Source organism: Bombina bombina, chromosome 1 (genome assembly GCF_027579735.1).
Source record: "Bombina bombina isolate aBomBom1 chromosome 1, aBomBom1.pri, whole genome shotgun sequence".
In the NCBI taxonomy this organism is placed as follows: Eukaryota; Metazoa; Chordata; class Amphibia; order Anura; family Bombinatoridae; genus Bombina; species Bombina bombina.
The window spans coordinates 59,995,716-60,019,640 of NC_069499.1; the positions used below are offsets into that span (position 1 = coordinate 59,995,716).

Consider the following 23,925-nt stretch of genomic DNA (forward strand, 5'->3'; position numbering starts at 1 on the left):
TAACATTTAGGGTTCCCAGGTGTCCACCAGAAGAAATACTGAAGACTTTTTGGTGACTGGTGGGGGGGGTTACACAATGCCCCCAACCCCAGCTCAACCTTAGCCCCCCTGGCCCTGCCATACATGTTACAAAAGTAAGCAGTGATTTTATCCTTGGCAGCCAGTAATACACACGTCTATTATTTTACCTATGTGACTGCCAGTAACACACAGCAGTGATTTGACCCTTTTGGCTTCCTTGGCTACTAGTGCTACTTTATTCAGGGTCATATTTCTAATGCACAGGGATGTAGATAAAATAACCTGTACAGATATCCCAACCTGCAAAAACTCATTTCAGGGAGGTGGCTTCTCCCGCTACTGCGCCGCCACCCCCTCCCAGTTATATATTGGACACCTTGAAACCCTAAATAAGATAGAGACTTATCATTAAAGGGACACTGAACCCAAATTTTTTCCTTTGGGTGATTCAGATAGAGCATGCAATTTTAAGCAACTTTCTAATTTATTCCTATAATTAAATGTTCTTCATTCTCTTGGTATTTTTATTTGAAAAGCACGAATGTAAGTTTAGATGCCGGCCCATTTTTAATGAACAACCTGGGTTGTTCTTGCTGATTGGTGGATACATTCATCCATCAAGAAACAAGTGCTGTCCAGGGTTCTGGACTTTCTTTTTCAAATAAATATAGCAAGAGAACAAATAAAAATTGAAAATAGGAGTAAATAGGAAAGTTGCTTAAAATTGCATTCTCTATCTGAATCACAAAAGAAAATTTTTTGGGTTCAGTATCCCTTTAAAGTAGCTTCCCACTAAAGTCACATTAAAAAAAAATTATCTTTATTGCACAACCGCATACAACAAACCTATTTCCCAGTGATCGTACGCTTGTTGAATGCTTAAATATTTTAGAATATGAAGTTTAATTACGTGCAGTAAATAAGTTAGTATTTGTGTTTTTTTTTTATTAGAATAAGTGGTGGCTTTTTGGTTACTGATGCATGCTTTGAGGGTTCTATAACGTCCCAGCAATTAAAGGCATTCCTTAAAGAAACACTTTTCCGGATTTGGGCCACACTGGATAATGGTACTTGGCGTTTCAGGGAGATTGCATTCCATTTGCTGGCATCAGGGAGCTGCTATTACAATCAGGGAGACTCCCTGAACTTCAGGGAGAGTTGGGATTTCTGCGTGTAGCCCATTAAAATATCTGGTCAAGACTTATTTTTCGAAAATTATGTTCAATCCAGGATATAGATGGCATTAAAAAATTTATTTAGCTGCCACTCAAGAGACTTAAAGGGACACTGAACCCAATTTTTTTCTTTCGTGATTCAGATAGAGCATGCAATTTTAAGCAACTTTCTAATTTACTCCTATTATCAATTTTTCTTCATTCTCTTGCTATCTTTATTTGAAAAAGAAGGCATCTAAGCTAATCTAAGAAGGCACTTATTTATTGGTGGGTGAATGTATCCACCAATCGGCAAGAAGAACCCAGGTTGTTCACCAAAAGTGGGCCGGCATCTAAACTTACATTCTTGCTTTTCAAATAAATCTACCAAGAGTATGAAGAAAATTCGATAATAGGAGTAAATTAGAAATTTGTTTAAAATGGCATGCTCTATCTGAATCACAAAAGAAAAAAATTGGGTTGTGTCCCTTTAAAGGGATATGAAACCCAGATTTTTTCTTGTGTGATTCAGATAGAGCATGCAATTTTAAGCAACATTCTAATTTACTCCTATTGTAAATGTTTCTTTCTTCTCTAGGTATCTTTATTTGAAAAATCAGGATTGTAAAGTTAGGAGCCTAACCACTTTTGGTTCAAAACCCTGGGTAGCGATAGCTGATTGGTGGCTACATTTAACCACCAATCAGCAAGTGCTGAACCAAAAATGGGCTTGCTCCTAAGCTTTTTCATATAAACATACCAAGAGAACGAAGAAAGAATGATAATAGGAGTAAATTAGAGCATGCAATTTTAAGAAACATTCTATCTGAATCGTTGAACACATTTGGGTTTCATATCTCTTTGAAAAAAAAACCAGACATTTATAGGATCATTAAACTCTGGATTTCAACAAAGCATAAAATGTTTAATTATTGAAAATTAAACATTATTGCAATATACATTCATTATTTATTTTGCTTCCTTTTACTATAAAATACATCTGAAAATTGTACTTGTTGCACCTTCTCCCAGGGACGCTTTTAGCTAATTTATCTGTAAAGTTTTGTTTACTCCCTCCTATTCTCTGTACTCATTAAAGGGACACAAAACCCACATTTTTTTTCTTTCATGATTCAGATTGAGCATGCAATTTTAAGCAACTTTCTAATTTACTCCTATTATCAATTTTTCTTTCTTCTTTTGCTATCTCTCTGGCGAAATGTAGCTACCAATCCGCAAGCGGCACCTATGCCTACATTCCTGCTTTTTCAAATAACGATAGCAAGAGAATGAAGACAATTGATAATGAGTAAATTAGAAAGTTGCATGCTCTATCCGAATCGTGAAAGAAAAAAATTGGGTTTTATTATCCCTTTAAGGTGGATTATCAGTTTTTGTATGAACAATCATGATAGGAAAAGTATTCTTTGCAATAGCAGTGAGCATACAAGGTAGTTTACGTGTTAATATTATTGTGTATATATTAATATATACATAAACAGATCTACATAACATTTATGCAAAGAAAAATCTAGTGTACAATGTTCCTTTAACTGCACACGTGCTATATATGTGTATTAGTTTGTGATTGGTTTAGGGAAATCCGTGAATAGAAAAAAACATAGAATAATATGCTCATTTGACAAAATAAAGCTGCATTTTTTATTGCAAAATTCTTTCCAGATTTGAAGGTTCATTATCATGCAGCTTGCAATTTGTGTTTAATGTCCTTTTTAACCCCTTCATGCCTGTACAATAGTGTTAACTATACACTATTAGTAAAAACAAAAATCACGCAATCAGCGGTTCGACCACTGTTGGGATGGCGTGGAACGCCCTAACAGCGTAAAGGGGTTAAGTGTTTAGTATTTGTTTTCGTGTTTTTGTATAGATTTCACTGGATAGCCTGCCAAAATACTTGACTCTCCGGTTGAATACTTGGTACCTGGCAACCCTAGTAACAGAACTAGCATGACACCCTATGTGCAGTCTGTTCTCCAAATCACACTAAGGAGGAAATTTACGAAAATACAAAATTGCTTTGGGGTGCAGGCTCACTCGTAACCCTGCAGCTGCAATATAAGAAGCTGACTAGACTGCTGCATCCTAACCTCTGCCCTCTCCTTGATAGCAGATTAAAGGGACACTGAACCCAAATTTTTTTTCGTTTGTGATTCAGATAGAGCATGCAATTTTAAGCAACTTTGTAATTTACTCCTATTATCAAATTTTCTTCGTTCTCTTGCTATCTTTATTTGAAAAAGAAGGCATCTAAGCTTTTTTTTTTTCTTTGAGAACTCTGGACAGCACTTTTTTATTGGTGGATGAATTTATCCACCAATCCGCAAGAACAACCCGGGTTGTTCACTAAAAATGGGCCGGAATCTAAACTTACATTCTTGCATTTCAAATAAAGATACCAAGAGAATGAAGAAAATTTGATAATAGGAGTAAATTAGAAAGTTGCTTAAAATAGCATGCTCTATCTGAATCATGAAAGAAAAAAAATTGGGTTCAGTGTCCCTTTAAAGTCACCCAGTACTCATCCATCTAGCTAGGGTGATTGACAAGCCCTGCCATCATGAAACTGGTTGTGTGAGAGCAGGTGTGGGATTGCACGAGGTGGACAGGTTCACTGCCTGCGAACTTTGTCCATCCAGAGAATGATCATTTTCTCTCTTAAAATAAGCATTATCACACTATAAAGGGCAGCACATAAATGAGGTAAGTCCCATCTTATGTCACTGAAATATCACTGAGATCAGCGGTACAGACAATAAGGAGACTTTCACTGTTACTTTTCTTTATGGTGTCTTCTCTATTTGGAGGTGCAGATCTCAGACTCCGGCTGTAGTTCAGATCATTATTAGAAGCTTCCGACCCAAAGTGCAAATTTTCACAAAATGTATTCCCCAAATTTAAAAACTGGACACAATGCAGGATACAAATATAATCTCTTATAGGGATAAAAGGCTTCAATAAATATGCTCAACACTTGTTTCAGCATTAAAATGCCTTTCTCAAGAGCAAAAAACAATTCACAAAAAGAGCTAACAGTAGCCAGCTCTCAGTAGTGTATTGCTGCTTCCGAGCCTACCTAGGTATGCTTTTCAACAAAGGATAGCAAGAAAACAAAGCAAATTATATAATAGAAGTAAACTGGAAAGTTGTTTAACCCCTTCACTACCATGAATTTCAAAGAGAAACTTGCTCAAAATACCAAAGAATTTTTAGCATTTTTTTTCTATCACTCCATTTAAACAGAAGTAGAGCCTTGTGTTTTTTGTTTTGTTATATATATATATATATATAATTATTATTTTTTTTTGGCAGACAACCCAAGATATTTATCTAGGTCCATTTTGGTATATTTCATGCCACTGTTTCTCTGTCAAATGCAAATCATATTACAAAATATGTTCACTTTTTCACAAACTTTGGCCCAGATTATGAGTTTTGCGTTAGAGGCTATGCGGTGCTAACGAGCAGTTTTGTCTCACCCCTCACTTACCTACAGCGCTGGTATTACGAGTTTTCAGAAACCCGTCGTTAAAAGGCAAGAATTGAGCGTTACTGCACTCCAATACCAGCGCTGCTTAAGTCAGCGGTGAGCTGGTCGTACGTGCTTGTGCACGATTTCCCCATAGGAATCAATGGGGAGAGCCGGCTGAGAAAAAGTCTAACACCTGCAAAAAAGCAGCGTAAAACTCAGTAACGCAGCCCCATTGATTCCTATGGGGAAATAAAATTTATGTCTACACCTAACACCCTAACATGAACTCCTAATCTTACACTTATTAACCCTAATCTGCCACCCCCGACATCGCCGATACCTACATTATAATTATTAACTCCTAATCTGACGCTCCGGACACCACCGTCACCTACATTATATGTATTAACCCCTAATCTGCTGCCCCCAACATTGCCGACACCTACATACTATTTATTAACTCTGTTATTTAAAGAAAGAGATGTGTAGTGTCAAAAATAAATAACTACACGTAAGACAGGGATTTCAGCATCCAGTTTTTATTTTTGGGTCATAATGCCCAACTAAACATAAATGTCTAGAAAGAATTTTCAGTGCAGTATTGTTCCTACAAACATGTAACAGATAAATAACTATTAGCTATGCACAGGAGCTGTATCAAATCAGTACATATGATGCGTTATGCTAAGTATCTTGAAACAAAAGTCTGAGACCTATGCCTATTTATGTACACAGTGATAACCTATACCGCAAACAACACCTCCACCAGAGGTTGGCATGCAAGAATTTGCACAAATCAGCCAACTTAGTATACCGTGAGGATCTATGTTTGTGTGACACACTTCTATATTGAGTAAATAGAACTCAGTGAATGTCATAAGTTTGCAAATTCAGATAATTCAACCAAGATTGCATATAGGTCACCAAAACAAAATTAAATACATAGATAGAGCATGCTCTAAAAGGTAGATTTGGACCGGAAGGTACCTAACAACACCATTTCAGAGGGCACCACTATTTATCATAGTTACTGGTGTCATGAAAAATAATTAGGATCTATGTTAGGTCCCCCACTCCAAGGTAAAAAAATTTGCTTTGTTACTGAGTATAATTGTCACTGGGAAAGGATTCGTGGAATCCTAAAGGATAAGTGGCAATTTTTGCAAGCAGATGAAAGTATTCTTAATCTTGTGGGCAAGCAACCGTCTCTAGTGGCTAAAAGAGCTCCTAATTTGAAAGACAAGCTTGTTAAAAGTTTCTATGTAAAAAGTCCAAGCTCAAAGGATTGGTTGAGCGAACATAGAAAGATAAAAGGATGCTTTCAATGTGGACATTGCGTCCTATGTAAATACATTGTTCGCACTAAATCTTTTTCTACTGGACATGAATCGTTCCCTATTAGACAGTTTATAAACTGTAAAACAGAGAACGTCATTTACTTACTTTCATGCAGTTGCCCTGTCTTCGATGTAGGCAAAACGAGGCGCATGTTAAAAGAAAGGGTGACTGAACATAGGGACGATATAAAAGCCACCAAGGAAGGTGAAATAGAGAGTGGAATAGCATTACACTTTTTGTTACATCACAATTCATCCCTGTCTGATCTTAAAGTGATAGGTATTGAGAGTTGTTCCCTGTTTGGTAGAGGAGGGGACATCGATAATGTACTGCTTAAAAAGGAAACTGCATGGATGTATAAGTTACAGACGTTGGCCCCTAAGGGCCTAAATGAGAAATTTGAGTTTGCACCTTTTCTCTAGTCTGAGCAAGTATAAAATAAGGTTCTCCGCTGTTTTCAGGCGGGCCGCCAGAGAGAGAATAAAGCTTATAATGATTCAAAACTGCTGCCTAATTTTAGGCAGTAAGTAATTGTAGATATTTGCTTTAATAATTTTGCTAAATTTAGTTTATGGATTTATTATGCACACAAGCTGATCAATTTGCACAGTCCGCTTTTAGGCGGTTTTAAAGTTTAATAATACTATTCTGCATTTCCTTGCTAAAAATTATATATATATATATATATATATATATATATATATATATATATATATATATATATATATATATATATATATATATACTTTGTTTTTGGTTACTATGTGTCTGCGTAATGTCAAAAAAATCTTTCACTTCTCCTCTAGTAGGGTTGTCAGATTAATGGACCATCCTATTGGCTGCTATTATTTGAATATCCATCCAATCATGGTGAGCTTAGACCGGTAAAAAGCTGAAGCGTTCTAACATTGTTATTCGTTTGCCCTGAGGAAACCCCATGACGCTGTAGTCACGTGGGGGGTGAAACGCGCGTCGGCAAGTGACGTACATGGAGCGGATGGCTCGGCCTTGAGACAAACAAGTTTGATACTATGTTGTACCTGGAGGAAACAAATGTTGGCGGTTTCAATTATGATACACAAGTTCTAACTTTCGGATGCTTGGAGTTTTTTGCTAACTCAGCCATGTGTTATTGGAACGGAGGGATGGAATTTGTTACCCCTATGCACACGTAAATACACGGCTAACCTGTCAAAAGCAATATATCCTGTCTTATATGGACGGTATCAACGAAAGGTATTTTGGCAAACCGAAAAGTCTAGGAACTGCTATCTCATCTGTACTGTGCTCCTGGAAATAGGATATGGTTCACAGCAGCTCCCTTGTCAGGAGAACTTTAACATACTGTGCAATTGGGTTTGTTTTATTCCGTATCCTCCCTATTCTAAGTTGCAACTATATATCGGTACATTTTGGACCTTGGAGTGGGGGACCTAACGTAGATCCTAATTATTTTTCATGACACCAGTAACTATGATAAATAGTGGTGCCCTCTGAAATGGTGTTGTTAGGTACCTTCCGGTCCAAATCTACCTTTTAGAGCATGCTCTATCTATGTATTTAATTTTGTTTTGGTGACCTATATGCAATCTTGTTTGAATTATCTGTTATTTAAAGAAAGAGATTAAGGTAGAATAAATCCTATTGGCTGATGCAATCAGCCAATAGGATTGAAGTTCAATCCTATTGGTTGCTCCAATCAGCCAATAGGACTGAGCTTGCATTCTATTGGCTGATTGGAACAGCCAATAGAATACAAGCTCAATCCTATTGGCTGATTAGATCAGCCAATAGAATTGAACTTCAATCCTATTGGCTGATTGCATCAGCCAATAGGATATTTTCTACCTTAATTCCGATTGGCTGATAGAATTCTATCAGCCAATCGGAATCTAAGGGACGCCATCTTGGATGACGTCACTTAAAGGTACCTTAATTCAGCTTTAGTCGTCGGATGAAGAGGATGCTCCGCGTCGGATGTCTTGAAGATGGACCCGCTCCGCGCCGGATGGATGAAGACTTCTGCCCGTTTGGAGGACCACTTCGCCCGGCTTGGATGAAGACTTCTTCCGGCTTCGTTGAGGACTTCGGCCCGACTTGGATGAAGATTTCTCCCGGTAAGTCAATCTTCAGGGGGTTAGTGTTAGGTTTTTTTAAGGGTGTATTGGGTGGGTTTTATTTTTAGGTTAGGGACTTTGGGCTGCAAAAGAGCTAACTGCCCTTTTAAGGGCAATGCCCATCCAATTGCCCTTTTCAGGGCAATGGGGAGCTTAGGTTTTTTAGATAGTATTTTATTTGGGGGGGTTGGTTGTGTGGGTGGTGGGTTTTACTGTTGGGGGGGGTTGTTTGTATTTTTTTTACTGGTAAAAGAGCTGAATACTTTGGGGTAATTAGATTAGGTGTAATTAGATTAAATATCTGTAATTTCTTTATTTTCTGTAATTTAGTGTTTTTTTTTATTACTTTAGCTAATTTAATTTAGTAAATTTATTTAATTGTAGTGTTATTGTAACTTAGGTTAGGTTTTATTTTACAGGTACTTTTGTATTTATTTTAGCTAGGTAGTTATTAAATAGTTAATAACTATTCTACCTAGTTAAAATAAATACAAACTTGCCTGTAAAATAAAAATAAACCCTAAGATAGCTACAATGTAACTATTAGTTATATTGTAGCTATCTTAGGGTTTATTTTACAGGTAAGTATTTAGTTTTAAATAGGAATAATTTAGTTAATGATAGTAATATTTATTTATATTTATTTAAATTATATTTAAGTTATTGTAATTTAAGTTAGGGGGTGTTAGGGTTAGACTTAGTTTTAGGGGTTAATAACTTTAATATAGTGGCAGCGACGTTGGGGGCGGCAGATTAGGGATTAATAAATAGTATGTAGGTGTCGGCTATGTTGGGGGCAGCAGATTAGGGGTTAATACATATAATGTAGGTGGTGGCGGTGTCCGGAGCGGCAGATTAGGGGTTAATAATTATAATGTAGGTGGCAACGATGTCAGGGGTGGCAGATTAGGGGTTAATAAATATAATGTAGGTGGCGGCGATGTTGGGGGCAGCAGATTAGGGCTTCATAAATATAATGTAGGTGGCGGCGGTGTTGGGGGCAGCAGATTAGGGGTTAATAAATATAATGTAGGTGGCGGCGATGTTGGGGGCAGCAGATTAGGGCTTCATAAATATAATGTAGGTGGCGGCGGTGTCCGGAGCGGCAGATTAGGGGTTAATAATTTTATTATAGTGTTTGCGATGCGGGAGGGCCTCGGTTTAGGGGTTAATAGGTAGTTTATGGGTGTTAGTGTACTTTTTAGCACTTTAGTTATGAGTTTTATGTTACGGCGTTGTACCATAAAACTCATAACTACTGACTTTTAAATGCGTTAGGACTCTTGACAGGCATAGAGTGTACCGCTCACTTTTTGGCCCCCCAGGACAGACTCGTAATACCGGCGCTATGGAAGTCCCATAGAAAAAAGACTTTACGAAGTTTACGTAAGTCGTTTGTGTTTCTCACTGAAATTATTTGCACACATACTGCAGTCATAAGACAGATGGTTGTAAAAGGTTCTCTGGGGTTCCTTTTGTTCAGAAATAGCAGACATTCATGGCTTTGCAATTAGTTTTTGTCAATTAGAAGGCTGCTAATTGCAACTGAGTACCACACTTCTGAAATTCCCTGCAGTGAAGGGGTTAATTAGTTAGCTGGTAAGGGTAATAGTATTTTAATGCGGGGATTACCCTCCCACCTGACACTTCCCACCTCTCAGATCCCACACTCCTGACCACCATCTTAGGTACTAACAAGACAGTCTGTTAGTGTTAAGTTTTATTATTTTTTTTTTGTTTGTTTTTTTAAAAATATGTTAATTGTATTTACTAATTTATATTCTGCAGTGTAGGGTCTCCCCTTACACTCCCTGATCCCTCCCAAAAAGCCATCTAACACTCCCCTCCCAATGGTGTCCACCATCTTAGGTACTGGCAGCTATATGCCATTACCCAGTTTATAGATTTATTTTTATATATTTTTATTTATTTATCATAGCGGTCCCTCCCCCTCCCTATGATCACTACTGTAGGGCCCCCCCACCCTGATTCCCTATTTTTCTGCAGTGTTGCGTCCCTTCCATACATCTTCCATCCACAGTATTTTCTATTAGAAGAAGAGAGGCGCCAAACATAAAACAGTATCGTAGGTCCAATGCAGTGAAAGAGGTGAGATTCCCCCCCCTGGATAAGACTGTATACTCACAAGATGAGCGGCACAATCAGCGTGCCTTAAACCGCAAGTCGGGACTGTTCAGAGTCGCCCGACAGGCACCCCCAGGCTGATACACGTTACCACGGGACTTCCAATCCACTGCAGGTAATATCACTCTGTTGCAACTGCCCAAAATCAGCTGGAAATTGCAGCGTCAGTTGTTTCAGACGACAAATACAGACTCCATTAGTCGGCTGTTGAGCCGTCATTTATTCGTCTGGGAGGACGGCTCAACAGCCGACTAATGGAGTCTGTATTTGTCGTCTGAAACAACTGACGCTGCAATTTCCAGCTGATTTCGGGCAGTTGCAACAGAGTGATATTACCTGCAGCGGATTGGAAGTCCCGTGGTGACGTGTATCAGCCTGGGGGTGTCTGTCGGGCGACTCTGAACAGTCCCGACTTGCGGTTTAAGGCACGCTGATTGTGCCGCTCATATTGTGAGTATACAGTCTTATCCAGGGGGGATCTCACCTCTTTCACTGCATTGGACCTACGATACTGTTTTATGTTTGGCGCCTCTCTTCTTCTATTTGTCTATAAAGCCAGGATTCCATTGGGATTTCTTTTGGGGAGTGCAGCCACAGATCCAGCATACCGGAACTGAAGATTGTCAATAAAACACCAGCGCACCTCTTGAGGACTGCGGACCCTCTTTTTTTTCTATCACAATATTTTCTGTAGCGTAGGCCCCTCACTTCCACTCTCTCACCTCTCCACTGCTGTGCCGCCCACCACCTCTCTACATCCTTCCCAAACCTCCCACAGACACAAATGGATATTGTTACAGACAGTGACACAGATTGTGTCATTGTCTGTAACAATCAGGCATCTGCCTTCATATGATCATACTCTTACCATATGAAGGCAGATTCCTGCAGCCCAGGAAAAACAAGTCTCGCTTTTCACTTGACAACCGAGGACAGCTGGAGCTTCCTGAATGTCGGACATAGATCTACGTTATGTGGTACGATGGGCTATATACAGCATGACGCAGATCTATTGGCGCAAGTGGTTAAAGTATATGCTCTATTGAAAGCATGAAAATTTTTATTTTGACTTGACTGTCCCTTTTAAACACAGTTACATGTGGTCACCAATGCTACAATTACCTGCTCTTCTAGTGAGTTAAGTTTTGCATTAAAATGTCCATTTAATTTGAATATATTGTAACCAGTTTTGCTATGTATATAAAACTCAAAAAAAAACAAAACTACCTGTTTATGTCCTAACAGAGAACTGCTAATGTGCAGCAATGGATTGGGAGCAGCTGGATTTAAACCCCAGGATCATTGAAGCTGTTAGGAGAGGTAAAACAATCTCTACATTTTTCCTATTGTGCACTAGTTTCTAGATCAGATACGATTCATTCTGAGACGCTGAACTCATTTTAGTTTTTGTGCAGAGCTGCTTTATAGATAAAGGACACAAGCGATTTGTAATTAAAAGACTGAGGTTTGGTGTTGTAATAAATTTACCTGGTGTGAAAAATGTCCAAATACATTGTGTCCCACTTCTTGCCTTATTTGAAGGAGCCAATCCGGACTTGCTACTGGAATAAACAAGGTTTGCCACAGTCATTTTGTTGCTAAAAGATACTTTTTTTTTTTTTTTTGCAGTTTTATACTTTTATTTAATTTGATTACCCACATGATTCCCTTATTCTCTCCTCTTTCTATATGTGTTGCAGTCATATACCGTCCTCCTGGCTCCTCAACTCAATTTCTAGATCACTTGGCTGCCTGGCTACCTTATTTCCTTTCCTCAGACACCCCTTCCCTCATTCTTGGTGACTTCAACATCCCTCTTGACAATCCCACTGCCTCCTCTGCAAAACAACTTCTGCAACTCACTTCCTCTTTTGGTTTGTCACAATGGACTGATTTGCCCACTCACAAAGATGGTCACTCCCTTGACCTGATCTTTAGCTATCGATGCACCCTCTCAAACTTCACAAACTCCCTCTTTCCTTTCCTCTTTCTGACCACCATACTTGCAACATATCATCCCTCCCTACAACTCTCCCTCCTTCTGCTCCTCACACCAAACTTCACAGAAGCATTATGCCATTAGATCAGCAACAGCTTTCTAATTCCCTCTTCTCCTCTCATCCTTCTCCTCCTTTTCATGCCCTGACCAATCTATCTGCCACTATAATTCCACCCTTGACAATCTCGCCCCTCTTACCATAGCTCGGAAATCAAACACTCATCCTCAGCCCTGGCATACTCCTCTGACACGATACCTACGCAGATGTTCCCGTACTGCTGAGCGGCACTGGAGAAAATCTAGGAGTTCAGCTGATTTTCAACATTACAAATTTATCTTGAACTCCTACTACTCTGCCCTTAATTTCCATAAGCAACACTACTTCTCTTCTCTTATCTCTAATCTTTCTTCAAACCCAAAACGTTTGTTCTCCACTTTCAATACTCTTCTCCGCTTTCCCCCACCTCCTAATACAACTTCTCTGTCAGCTCAAGACTTTGCCAACCACTTCAATAACAAAATCAACTCCATCAGAAATGAAATCAGCTCTCAACATAATTCCATTCCCTCAAATGCTCTCAATCAACCACAACCCACATAACCTTAAACTTAGCTCATTCTCCCCTGTTACTGAGGAAGAAGTTTCGGCACTTATACTGCACTCTCACCTCACTACGTGTCCCCTTGACCCTATCCCCTCACAGCTACTCCCTCTCTGCCACCCTTACCCCTATACTCACACACACTTTCAACCTCTCCTTCAGCACCGGTATATTTCCCTCATCGCTGAAACATGCACTGGTCACACCTATCCTCAAAAAACCTTCCCTTGATCCTACCTCCCCATCCAACTACCGCCCTATTTCCCTCCTCCCTCTTGCATCAAAGCTTCTCGAAAAACTAGCTTATGCACGCCTATCCCATTTCCTTACAATAAACTCCCTCCTTGACCCATTGCAATCTGGATTTCGTCCCCATCATTCCACAGAGACAGCAATTGTTAAGGTTACCAATGACCTACTTAAAGCAAAATCAAAAGGCCACTTCTCTCTGCTTATCCTCCTTGATCTGTCCGCAGCCTTTGACACTGTTGATCATCCTCTCTTGCTCCAAACCCTCCAATCCTTCGGCATATGTGACACAGCCCTCTCGTGGCTCTCTTCCTACCTGTCAAACCGTACCTATAGTGTATCCTTCTCTGGGGCCTCCTCTGCCCCGTCACCACTTTCTGTCGGAGTACCGCAAGGCTCTGTCCTCGGTCCCCTTCTCTTCTCAATCTACACGTCGTCACTAGGTTCCCTAATAAAGTCCCACGGTTTACAATATCATTTGTATGCCGATGACACCCAAATCTACTTCTCTGCACCAGACCTTTCTCCTTCCTTGCTAACCCGTGTCACTAACTGTCTTTCTGACATCTCTAACTGGATGTCCTCTCACTATCTCAAGCTAAATCTCTCCAAAACTGAGCTCCTTATTTTCCCCCCTTCTTCTAAACTCTCCACTCCCAATCTCTCTATAACTGTCGACAACTCCATCATTACCCCTACCCCGCATGCCTGATGTTTCGGGGTCACATTTGACATTTCACTCCTCACTTTCAGTCTTTGGCTAAAGCCTGCCGCTTCCACCTTAAAAACATCTCTAAAATTAGACACTTCCTTACACAACTAAGATTTGAATCCACTCTCTCCTCCTCTCCCGCCTCGATTACTGCAACTCTGTCCTCTCTGGTCTCCCCACCTGCCGCCTAGCTCCTTTACAATCCTTAATGAATGCCTCTGCCAGACTCATCTTCCTTACAAGTCGCTCTTCATCTGCTGCACCTCTCTGCCAATCTCTTCACTGGCTTCCTCTTGCCTCTAGGATCAAACACAAAATTCTCACTCTGACATACAAAGCCCTCAACTGCACTGCTCCCCCCTACATCTCAGACCTTGTCTCCAGATACTCTCCCTCCCGTCCCCTTCGCTCTGCTCATGACCTCCTACTCTCCTCCTCTCTTGTCACCTCATCACACTCCCGTTTACAGGACTTCTCCAGACTGGCTCCCATCTTGTGGAACTCTCTGCCTCGCTCCACAAGACTCTCTTCTAGTTTTAAAAGCTTCAAGTGCTACCTAAAGACTCTACTGTTCAGGGATGCATACAACCTACGCTAACCTTTCTTTATACCAGTTCCTCTCCTCCATTGCTACCCCCTGAACCCCCTTAGCATGTAAGAGTCCAGCTGTTTGTTGATCACCTTCTCAAGAGCTGACTACAACAGTGCAACTCTTGGCAGGGCCCTCTACTCATTTGATCCCTATAACTGTTTTGTTGTACTCCACCTTTGCTAATAGCGCTGCGGAATCTGTTGGCGCTCTACAAATAACCGATAATAATAATAATAATTACCCCTCCTGAGGCCAGTCAAGGATGGATCTGTAGCAGGGTTAATCTTGTGAAGCTTGTTGTGTGCACTTACAATTCTCATAATTAAATCGCAGGAATGGGAGGTGGGGAAATCATTTTCTATGTATAAGTTAAAGGGACATTAAATTGCTGGATACCACTACGGTAGCAGGGTTACTACTCGCCTTGCTATTTTTTTTTTTCCCTCCTGTGCCTGGAGTTCTGTTCAAAACATTTAACTAATTTCAACCTCATACATATGCTGCTTGGTGAAGCTCCACATCGCTATTCTGGCCACCGCCATTTTGGAGACAATCTATTCCTGCTTCCTGTGACAGAAGCATTGCACATTCGCAAACCAGTGACGTTGCTGGTTTTTTTTGACAGTTCTTCCTTGTACATAGGTTTAGCTCACACAATAGAGAGCAGAAGATTAACATTTGAACACTTTTTTTTGTTTTGTTTTTGTACAGTTTTTAAAAGTTACTAATGAAAAAACAAAAACCTTCATGAATATAGAACAATGCAGCCACTGCAAAATATGTACAGCTCTCATTCTGTATTGTGTGCACCAAAAAAGAACAATGTCACTGGTTTGTGAATGTGCAACGCTTCTGTCGCAGGAAGACGGGAGCTCCAGAATGGCGGTGAGCTAGTACAAGAAAACTTTAGCCATGATGGTAGCATCAAGTGTGGGAATGCAAAGCGTCACCAACCTGCACAAAAGATTAATATAAAACAATAACGGCATTGAAGAGAGCTGCAGATACAGGTGGCATGGTTTGTAGCAAACATTCTATTAAATCGTACCCATCAATTTAATACCCTTTAAACATTTTATATTGGAGTATCAAGGTGTTTTATGTCCCTTTAAATGATTAACCCTCTAGTACTTAAAGGGACACTGAGCCCAATTTTTTTTCTTTCATGATTCAGATAGAGCATGCAACTTTCTAATTTACTCCTATTATCAATTTTTCTTTGCTATCTTTATTTGTAAAAGAATGAATCTAAGCTTTTTTTTTGTTCAGAACTCTGGACAGCACTTTTTTATTGGTGGATGAATGTATCCACCAATCAGCAAGAACAACCCAGGTTGTTGCCCAAAAATGGGCCGGCATCTAAACTTACATTCTTGCATTTCAAATAAAGATACCAAGAGAATGAAGAAATTTGATGATAGGAGTAAATTTGCTTAAAATGTCCTGCTCTATCTGAATCACGAAAGAAAAAATTTGGGTTCAGTGTCCCTTTAAAGTGATAGTTACTTGAGGGGCAGAGCCAAGCAGCGCACAGCAATGGTTGTGTGAGACCGGAGCTCCGGAGTATGATACACTAAAAAGGTGGTTAATGCCCTGAGGCGGAATGAAAAAAGGCAAACACATTCCAGATTAAGCGACAGGGAAATGTCCTGGCTGTTTTTCTGAAAACTCCGGTCACCGCAACTACATGCAGCAACTTTTGAGCCTGAGAGGAGTTGGGAGCAAACGCAGCGGGCGCCATTTTAGATGCACTACTCAGCTACCGAGAGGAGTACAGACGGACTTGACATTGATGTAGCTGATGTGGGCTTAAGGGTGAGCATTATTGAAGTGGAGGTGGCAATAGAAATGACACTGTTTGGCACTGGTGATAGTAACTCAGTTGTGGGGAAATGAAGGAATAACAGCCAGAGTGCTATAAAGGCAGCGGTGCAATACAAGCAAGACACACTACAAGCAAGACACACTACATTTAAAAACGCACATGGCTGCTGTGGATGTGACTATGCAATACAGGTCTTACCCTAACATGTTAAATACATGAACACCTGATACCCCAAGCAGCAGTTATACTGAATGTGGTCTATTTAAGCAAGCTTCTGGAGGATTGTATAGTGAGAATATCAAATCCCTTTTGCAAAGCTGGTAATGCCATAAGTCCCCCGGAATCTAAAGACACACATCAAGCCTTAATTTAACATACTTTCAGAGTTTATTTATTCCATCTTACACCCGGTGAAGGTAACACTTATATTGGAGACTGCTGAGATAAAAAATAAAGCACTTTACACATATTATCACTAATCACAGGACTGTGCTGAGATCTGGGTAGACAGCAGCTACTTTTAAACTTAAGATGTCTTTCAGAAGAGTTCAGAAACCTGAGAAGTAATAAAATGACTTCCATGGACACATTTCTTAGATCCAATATACCTAGCAAACAAACAGAAACTACAACTATGGAGACAGAGGCTGACTCTGATATGGAATCTGAGCGCTGTAAATCCCTAGATGCCTAGACACCTGCAACTAAGGCTGATCTAACCCTGTTAGTTTTGAAGCAAGATATTGCAACGAACTTTGAGAAACTGTGGGACAAAATTGATGGTCTCCATGCCACAGTAACCAGTAGTTTATCAGACATTAAAAATGATATACTTGAAATTGGAAACAGGGTAGACGCTCTGGAGAATGATAGAGGAGATTTAGAAGAGAATGTCTGTGTTATGTCGCAAACAGTTGCCCTCCAGCAACAACAAATAGCCGATCTTCAGGATAAGATGGAAGATGTTGAAAATCGCAACAGAAGATCGAATTTACGAATAAAGGGCATACCGGAATCCATCAATGCACCAGACCTTCTCCCTTATCTACAGGGTCTCTTTAAAGCTATTACATTGGCTACAGACGACACGGTCTATCAAATTGAGAGAGCCCACAGAGCACTTCGGGCTAGGCCACAAAGAGATATGCCACCAAGAGATGTGATCATCAAATTCCTCAAATTTATTGATAAGGAAAAAATCTTAAACGCATCTCGCAAGAATCCCACGTTCAAATACCAAGGGAATGTGGTACAGTTTTTCCAAGACCTGTGCGTGAGAACACTACAGCGACGGGGGAGACTAAGGCCATTAACATCACTGCTCAGAAAACATCAAATTCCCTACCGCTGGGGCTTTCCTTTTGCCCTTAACATACTAAAGGATGGCAAGGTGACCACGATCAGGACAATCCATGAGATACCTGAGGTTTGTAGAAGCTTTGGTATAGAAACACCGGATATTCCCCCTGATGCTGACCCCGGGGAGAAAACGGGGACACAAGCACCAATGCAAACACACAAGAAATCCACTTGGACAAAAGTTAATAACAAGAGATCTAGACCCTGATCTCACCTTTGGATTATAACTGCCTAAAGATATACCGAACATAAGAGATTGGTAAGACATCCTCCCGGACATTGCTTCGGCAGTGTCGTGGAGGCTACATGTTGCATAGACAAATTACGATAGCCAAGGGTACGAGACTGTTAACATAAACGTCACGAGTATATAATTTCTTCTGTTAAGTGTGATCAGTCCACGGGTCATCATTACTTCTGGGATATTACTCCTCCCCAACAGGAAGTGCAAGAGGATTCACCCAGCAGAGCTGCATATAGCTCCTCCCCTCTACGCCACTCCCAGTCATTCTCTTGCACCCAACGACTAGATAGGATGTGTGAGAGGACTATGGTGATTATACTTAGTTTTATATCTTCAATCAAAAGTTTGTTATTTTAAAATAGCACCGGAGTGTGTTATTATCTCTCTGGCAGAGTTTGAAGAAGAATCTACCAGAGTTTTTGTTATGATTTTAGCCGGAGTAGTTAAGATCATATTGCTGTTTCTCGGCCATCTGAGGAGAGGTAAACTTCAGATCAGGGGACAGCGGGCAGATGAATCTGCATAGAGGTATGTAGCAGTTTTTATTTTCTGACAATGGAATTGATGAGAAAATCCTGCCATACCGATATAATGTCATGTATGTATACTTTACACTTCAGTATTCTGGGGAATGGTACTTCACTAGAATTACACTGTAAGAAATACATAAAGCTGTTTAATAACTAGAGATTATGTTTAACGTTTTTGCTGGAATGTAAAATCGTTTTCATTTACTGAGGTACTGAGTGAATAAATGTTTGGGCACTATTTTTCCACTTGGCAGTTGCTTAATCTGTTTTCTGACAGTTTCTGTTCTCCCTCACTGCTGTGTGTGAGGGGGAGGGGCCGTTTTTTGGCGCTTTTACTATGCATCAAATATTTCAGTCAGCAACTCATTGTATTCCCTGCATGATCCGGTTCATCTCTACAGAGCTCAGGGGTCTTCAAAACTTATTTTGAGGGAGGTAATTTCTCTCAGCAGAGCTGTGAGAATTATAGTTTGACTGAGATAAAAAACGTTTATTCTGTAATTTGTTTCCTGCTTTCAGAATTTGTTATCTTTGCTAATGGGATTAAACCTTTGCTAAAGTTGTGTTATTTACAAGGATTGAGGCTATAACTGTTTCAATTTATTAATTTTCAACTGTCATAGATCTTCTGTGCTTCTTAAAGGCACAGTACGTTTTAATATTATTCTAATTGAATTGTATTTCCAAGTTACAAGTTTATTTGCTAGTGTGTTAAACATGTCTGATTCAGAGGATGATACCTGTGTCATTTGTTGCAATGCCAAAGTGGAGCCCAATAGAAATTTATGTACTAACTGTATTGATGCTACTTTAAATAAAAGTCAATCTGTACAAATTGAACAAATTTCACCAAACAACGAGGGGAGAGTTATGCCGACTAACTCGCCTCACGTGTCAGTACCTACATCTCCCGCTCAGAGGGAGGTGCGTGATATTGTAGCGCCGAGTACATCTGGGCGGCCATTACAAATCACATTACAGGATATGGCTACTGTTATGACTGAGGTTTTGGCTAAATTACCAGAACTAACAGGTAAGCGTGATCACTCTGGGGTGAGAACAGAGTGCGCTGATAATATTAGGGCCATGTCAGACACTGCGTCACAGGTGGCAGAACATGAGGACGGAGAACTTCATTCTGTGGGTGACGGTTCTGATCCAAACAGACTGGATTCAGATATTCCAAATTTTAAATTTAAACTGGAAAACCTCCGTGTATTACTAGGGGAGGTGTTAGCGGCTCTGAATGATTGTAACACAGTTGCAATACCAGAGAAAATGTGTAGGTTGGATAAATATTTTGCGGTACCGACGAGTACTGAGGTTTTTCCTATACCTAAGAGACTTACTGAAATTGTTACTAAGGAGTGGGATAGACCCGGTGTGCCGTTCTCACCCCCTCCGATATTTAGAAAAATGTTTCCAATAGACGCCACCACAAGGGACTTATGGCAAACGGTCCCTAAGGTGGAGGGAGCAGTTTCTACCTTAGCTAAGCGTACCACTATCCCGGTGGAGGATAGCTGTGCTTTTTCAGATCCAATGGATAAAAAATTAGAGGGTTACCTTAAGAAAATGTTTGTTCAACAAGGTTTTATATTGCAACCCCTTGCATGCATTGCGCCGATCACGGCTGCAGCGGCATTCTGGATTGAGTCTCTGGAAGAGAACATTGGTTCAGCTACTCTGGACGACATTACGGACAGGCTTAGAGTCCTTAAACTAGCTAATTCATTCATTTCGGAGGCCGTAGTACATCTTACTAAACTTACGGCGAAGAATTCAGGATTCGCCATTCAGGCACGCAGGGCTCTGTGGCTAAAATCCTGGTCAGCTGATGTTACTTCTTAGTCTAAATTGCTTAATATACCTTTCAAAGGGCAGACCTTATTCGGGCCCGGGTTGAAAGAGATTATCGCTGACATTACGGGAGGTAAAGGCCATGCCCTGCCTCAGGACAAAGCCAAAGCCAAGACTAGACAGTCTAATTTTCGTTCCTTTCGTAATTTCAAAGCAGGAGCAGCATCAACTTCCTCTGCACCAAAACAGGAAGGAGCTGTTGCTCGCTACAGACAAGGCTGGAAACCTAACCAGTCCTGGAACAAGGGCAAGCAGACTAGGAAACCTGCTGCTGCCCCTAAAACAGCATGAATTGAGGGCCCCCGATCCGGGATCGGATCTAGTGTGGGGCAGACTTTCTCTCTTCGCCCAGGCTTGGGCAAGAGATGTTCAGGATCCCTGGGCGCTAGAGATAATATCTCAGGGATACCTTCTGGACTTCAAATACTCTCCTCCAAGAGAGAGATTTCATCTGTCAAGATTGTCAACAATCCAGACAAAGAAAGAGGCGTTTCTACGCTGCGTACAAGAGCTCTTGTTAATGGGAGTAATCCATCCAGTTCCACGATCGGAACAGGGACAGGGGTTTTACTCAAATCTGTTTGTGGTTCCCAAAAAAGAGGGAACTTTCAGACCAATCCTGGACTTAAAGATCCTAAACAAATTCCTAAGAGTTCCATCGTTCAAGATGGAGACTATTCGGACAATTTTACCTATGATCCAAGAGGGTCAGTACATGACCACTGTAGATTTAAAAGATGCTTACCTTCACATACCGATTCACAAGGATCATTATCGGTACCTAAGGTTTGCCTTCCTAGACAGGCATTACCAGTTTGTGGCTCTTCCATTCGGATTGGCTACAGCTCCAAGAATCTTCACAAAGGTTCTGGGTGCTCTTCTGGCGGTACTAAGACCGCGGGGAATCTCGGTAGCTCCATACCTAGACGACATTCTGATACAAGCTTCAAGCTTTCAAACTGCCAAGTCTCATACAGAGTTAGTGCTGGCATTTCTAAGGTCACATGGATGGAAGGTGAACGAAAAGAAAAGTTCACTCGTTCCACTCTCAAGAGTTCCCTTCCTGGGGACTCTTATAGATTCTGTAGAAATGAAGATTTACCTGACAGAGGACAGGCTAACAAGACTTCAAAGTGCTTGCCGCACCCTTCATTCCATTCAACACCCGTCAGTGGCTCAATGCATGGAGGTAATCGGCTTAATGGTAGCGGCAATGGACATAGTACCCTTTGCACGCTTACACCTCAGACCACTGCAACTGTGCATGCTAAGTCAGTGGAATGGGGATTACTCAGACTTATCCCCTTCTCTGAATCTGGATCAAGAGACCAGAAATTCTCTTCTATGGTGGCTTTCTCGGCCACATCTGTCCAGGGGGATGCCATTCAGCAGACCAGACTGGACAATTGTAACAACAGACGCCAGCCTTCTAGGTTGGGGTGCCGTCTGGAATTCTCTGAAGGCTCAGGGACAATGGAGTCAGGAGGAGAGTCTCCTGCCAATAAACATTCTGGAATTGAGAGCAGTTCTCAATGCCCTCCTGGCTTGGCCCCAGTTGACAACTCGGGGGTTCATCAGGTTTCAGTCGGACAACATCACGACTGTAGCTTACATCAACCATCAGGGAGGGACAAGAAGCTCCCTAGCTATGATGGAAGTATCAAAGATAATTCGCTGGGCAGAGTCTCACTCTTGCCACCTGTCAGCAATCCACATCCCGGGAGTGGAGAACTGGGAGGCGGATTTCTTAAGTCGTCAGACTTTTCATCCGGGGGAGTGGGAACTTCATCCGGAGGTCTTTGCCCAAATACTTCGACGTTGGGGCAAACCAGAGATAGATCTCATGGCGTCTCGACAGAACGCCAAGCTTCCTCGTTACGGGTCCAGATCCAGGGATCCAGGAGCAGTCCTGATAGATGCTCTGACAGCACCTTGGGACTTCAGGATGGCTTACGTGTTTCCACCCTTCCCGTTGCTTCCTCGATTGATTGCCAGAATCAAACAAGAGAGAGCATCAGTGATTCTAATAGCATCCTGTCCACCTTGGTCTCTACCTCTGAAACAGGACCTTCTGATACAGGGTCCCTTCAAACATCAAAATCTAACTTCTCTGAAGCTGACTGCTTGGAAATTGAACGCTTGATTTTATCAAGACGTGGGTTTTCTGAGTCAGTTATTGATACCTTAATACAGGCTAGGAAACCTGTTACCAGAAAGATTTACCATAAGATATGGCGTAAATACCTATATTGGTGTGAATCCAAAGGTTACTCTTGGAGTAAGGTTAGGATTCCTAGGATATTGTCTTTTCTACAAGAAGGTTTAGAAAAGGGTTTATCTGCTAGTATATTAAAGGGACAGATCTCAGCTCTGTCCATTCTGTTACACAAACGTCTGTCAGAAGTTCCTGACGTCCAGGCTTTTTGTCAGGCTTTGGCCAGGATTAAGCCTGTGTTTAAAACTGTTGCTCCACCATGGAGTTTAAACCTTGTTCTTAATGTTTTACAGAGCGTTCCGTTTGAACCCCTTCATTCCATTGATATAAAGTTGTTATCTTGGAAAGTTCTATTTTTAATGGCTATTTCCTCGGCTCGAAGAGTCTCTGAATTATCAGCCTTACATTGTGATTCTCCTTATTTGATTTTTCATTCGGATAAGGTAGTCCTGCGTACTAAACCTGGGTTCTTACCTAAGGTAGTTACTAACAGGAATATCAATCAAGAGATTGTTGTTCCTTCTTTATGCCCAAATCCTTCTTCAAAGAAGGAACGTCTACTGCACAACCTGGATGTAGTCCGTGCTCTAAAATTTTACTTACAGGCAACTAAGGAATTTCGACAAACGTCTTCTCTGTTTGTCATTTACTCTGGGCAGAGGAGAGGTCAAAAAGCTTCCGCTACCTTTCTTTCTTTTTGGCTTCGTAGCATAATTCGTTTAGCTTATGAGACTGCTGGACAGCAGCCTCCTGAAAGAATTACAGCTCATTCTACTAGAGCTGTGGCTTCCACTTGGGCCTTCAAGAATGAGGCCTCTGTTGAACAGATTTGCAAGGCTGCAACTTGGTCTTCGCTTCATACTTTTTCCAAATTTTACAAATTTGACACTTTTGCTTCATCGGAGGCTATTTTTGGGAGAAAGGTTCTTCAGGCAGTGGTTCCTTCTGTATAAAGAGCCTGCCTATCCCTCCCGTCATCCGTGTACTTGTGCTTTGGTATTGGTATCCCAGAAGTAATGATGACCCGTGGACTGATCACACTTAACAGAAGAAAACATAATTTATGCTTACCTGATAAATTCCTTTCTTCTGTAGTGTGATCAGTCCACGGCCCGCCCTGTTTTTAAGGCAGGTAAATATTTTTTAATTTATACTCCAGTCACCACTTCACCCTTGGCTTTTCCTTTCTCGTTGGTCCTTGGTCGAATGACTGGGAGTGGCGTAGAGGGGAGGAGCTATATGCAGCTCTGCTGGGTGAATCCTCTTGCACTTCCTGTTGGGGAGGAGTAATATCCCAGAAGTAATGATGACCCGTGGACTGATCACACTACAGAAGAAAGGAATTTATCAGGTAAGCATAAATTATGTTTTTTTTATATTTTTACCTTTCCACTGACTAAATCTTATTTGGTATACCATACCACCTATAGAAAATTGAGATAATGTTATGAGATACGTAGTATCATCTCC

At 40.9% G+C, this 23,925-nt stretch overlaps 1 protein-coding gene across 1 annotated transcript in view; it reads left to right on the plus strand.

The window, feature by feature from the left end:
* The window catches only part of XRCC3 (X-ray repair cross complementing 3), a 100,303-nt gene that overhangs the window by 226 nt on the left and 76,152 nt on the right, over nt 1-23,925 (plus strand). Inside the window, exon 2 of the mRNA XM_053697399.1 lies at nt 11,514-11,588. Coding sequence (XP_053553374.1) covers nt 11,534-11,588 — 55 coding nt within the window. The 5' untranslated portion in view covers nt 11,514-11,533. The remainder of the gene's footprint in view (nt 1-11,513; nt 11,589-23,925) is intronic.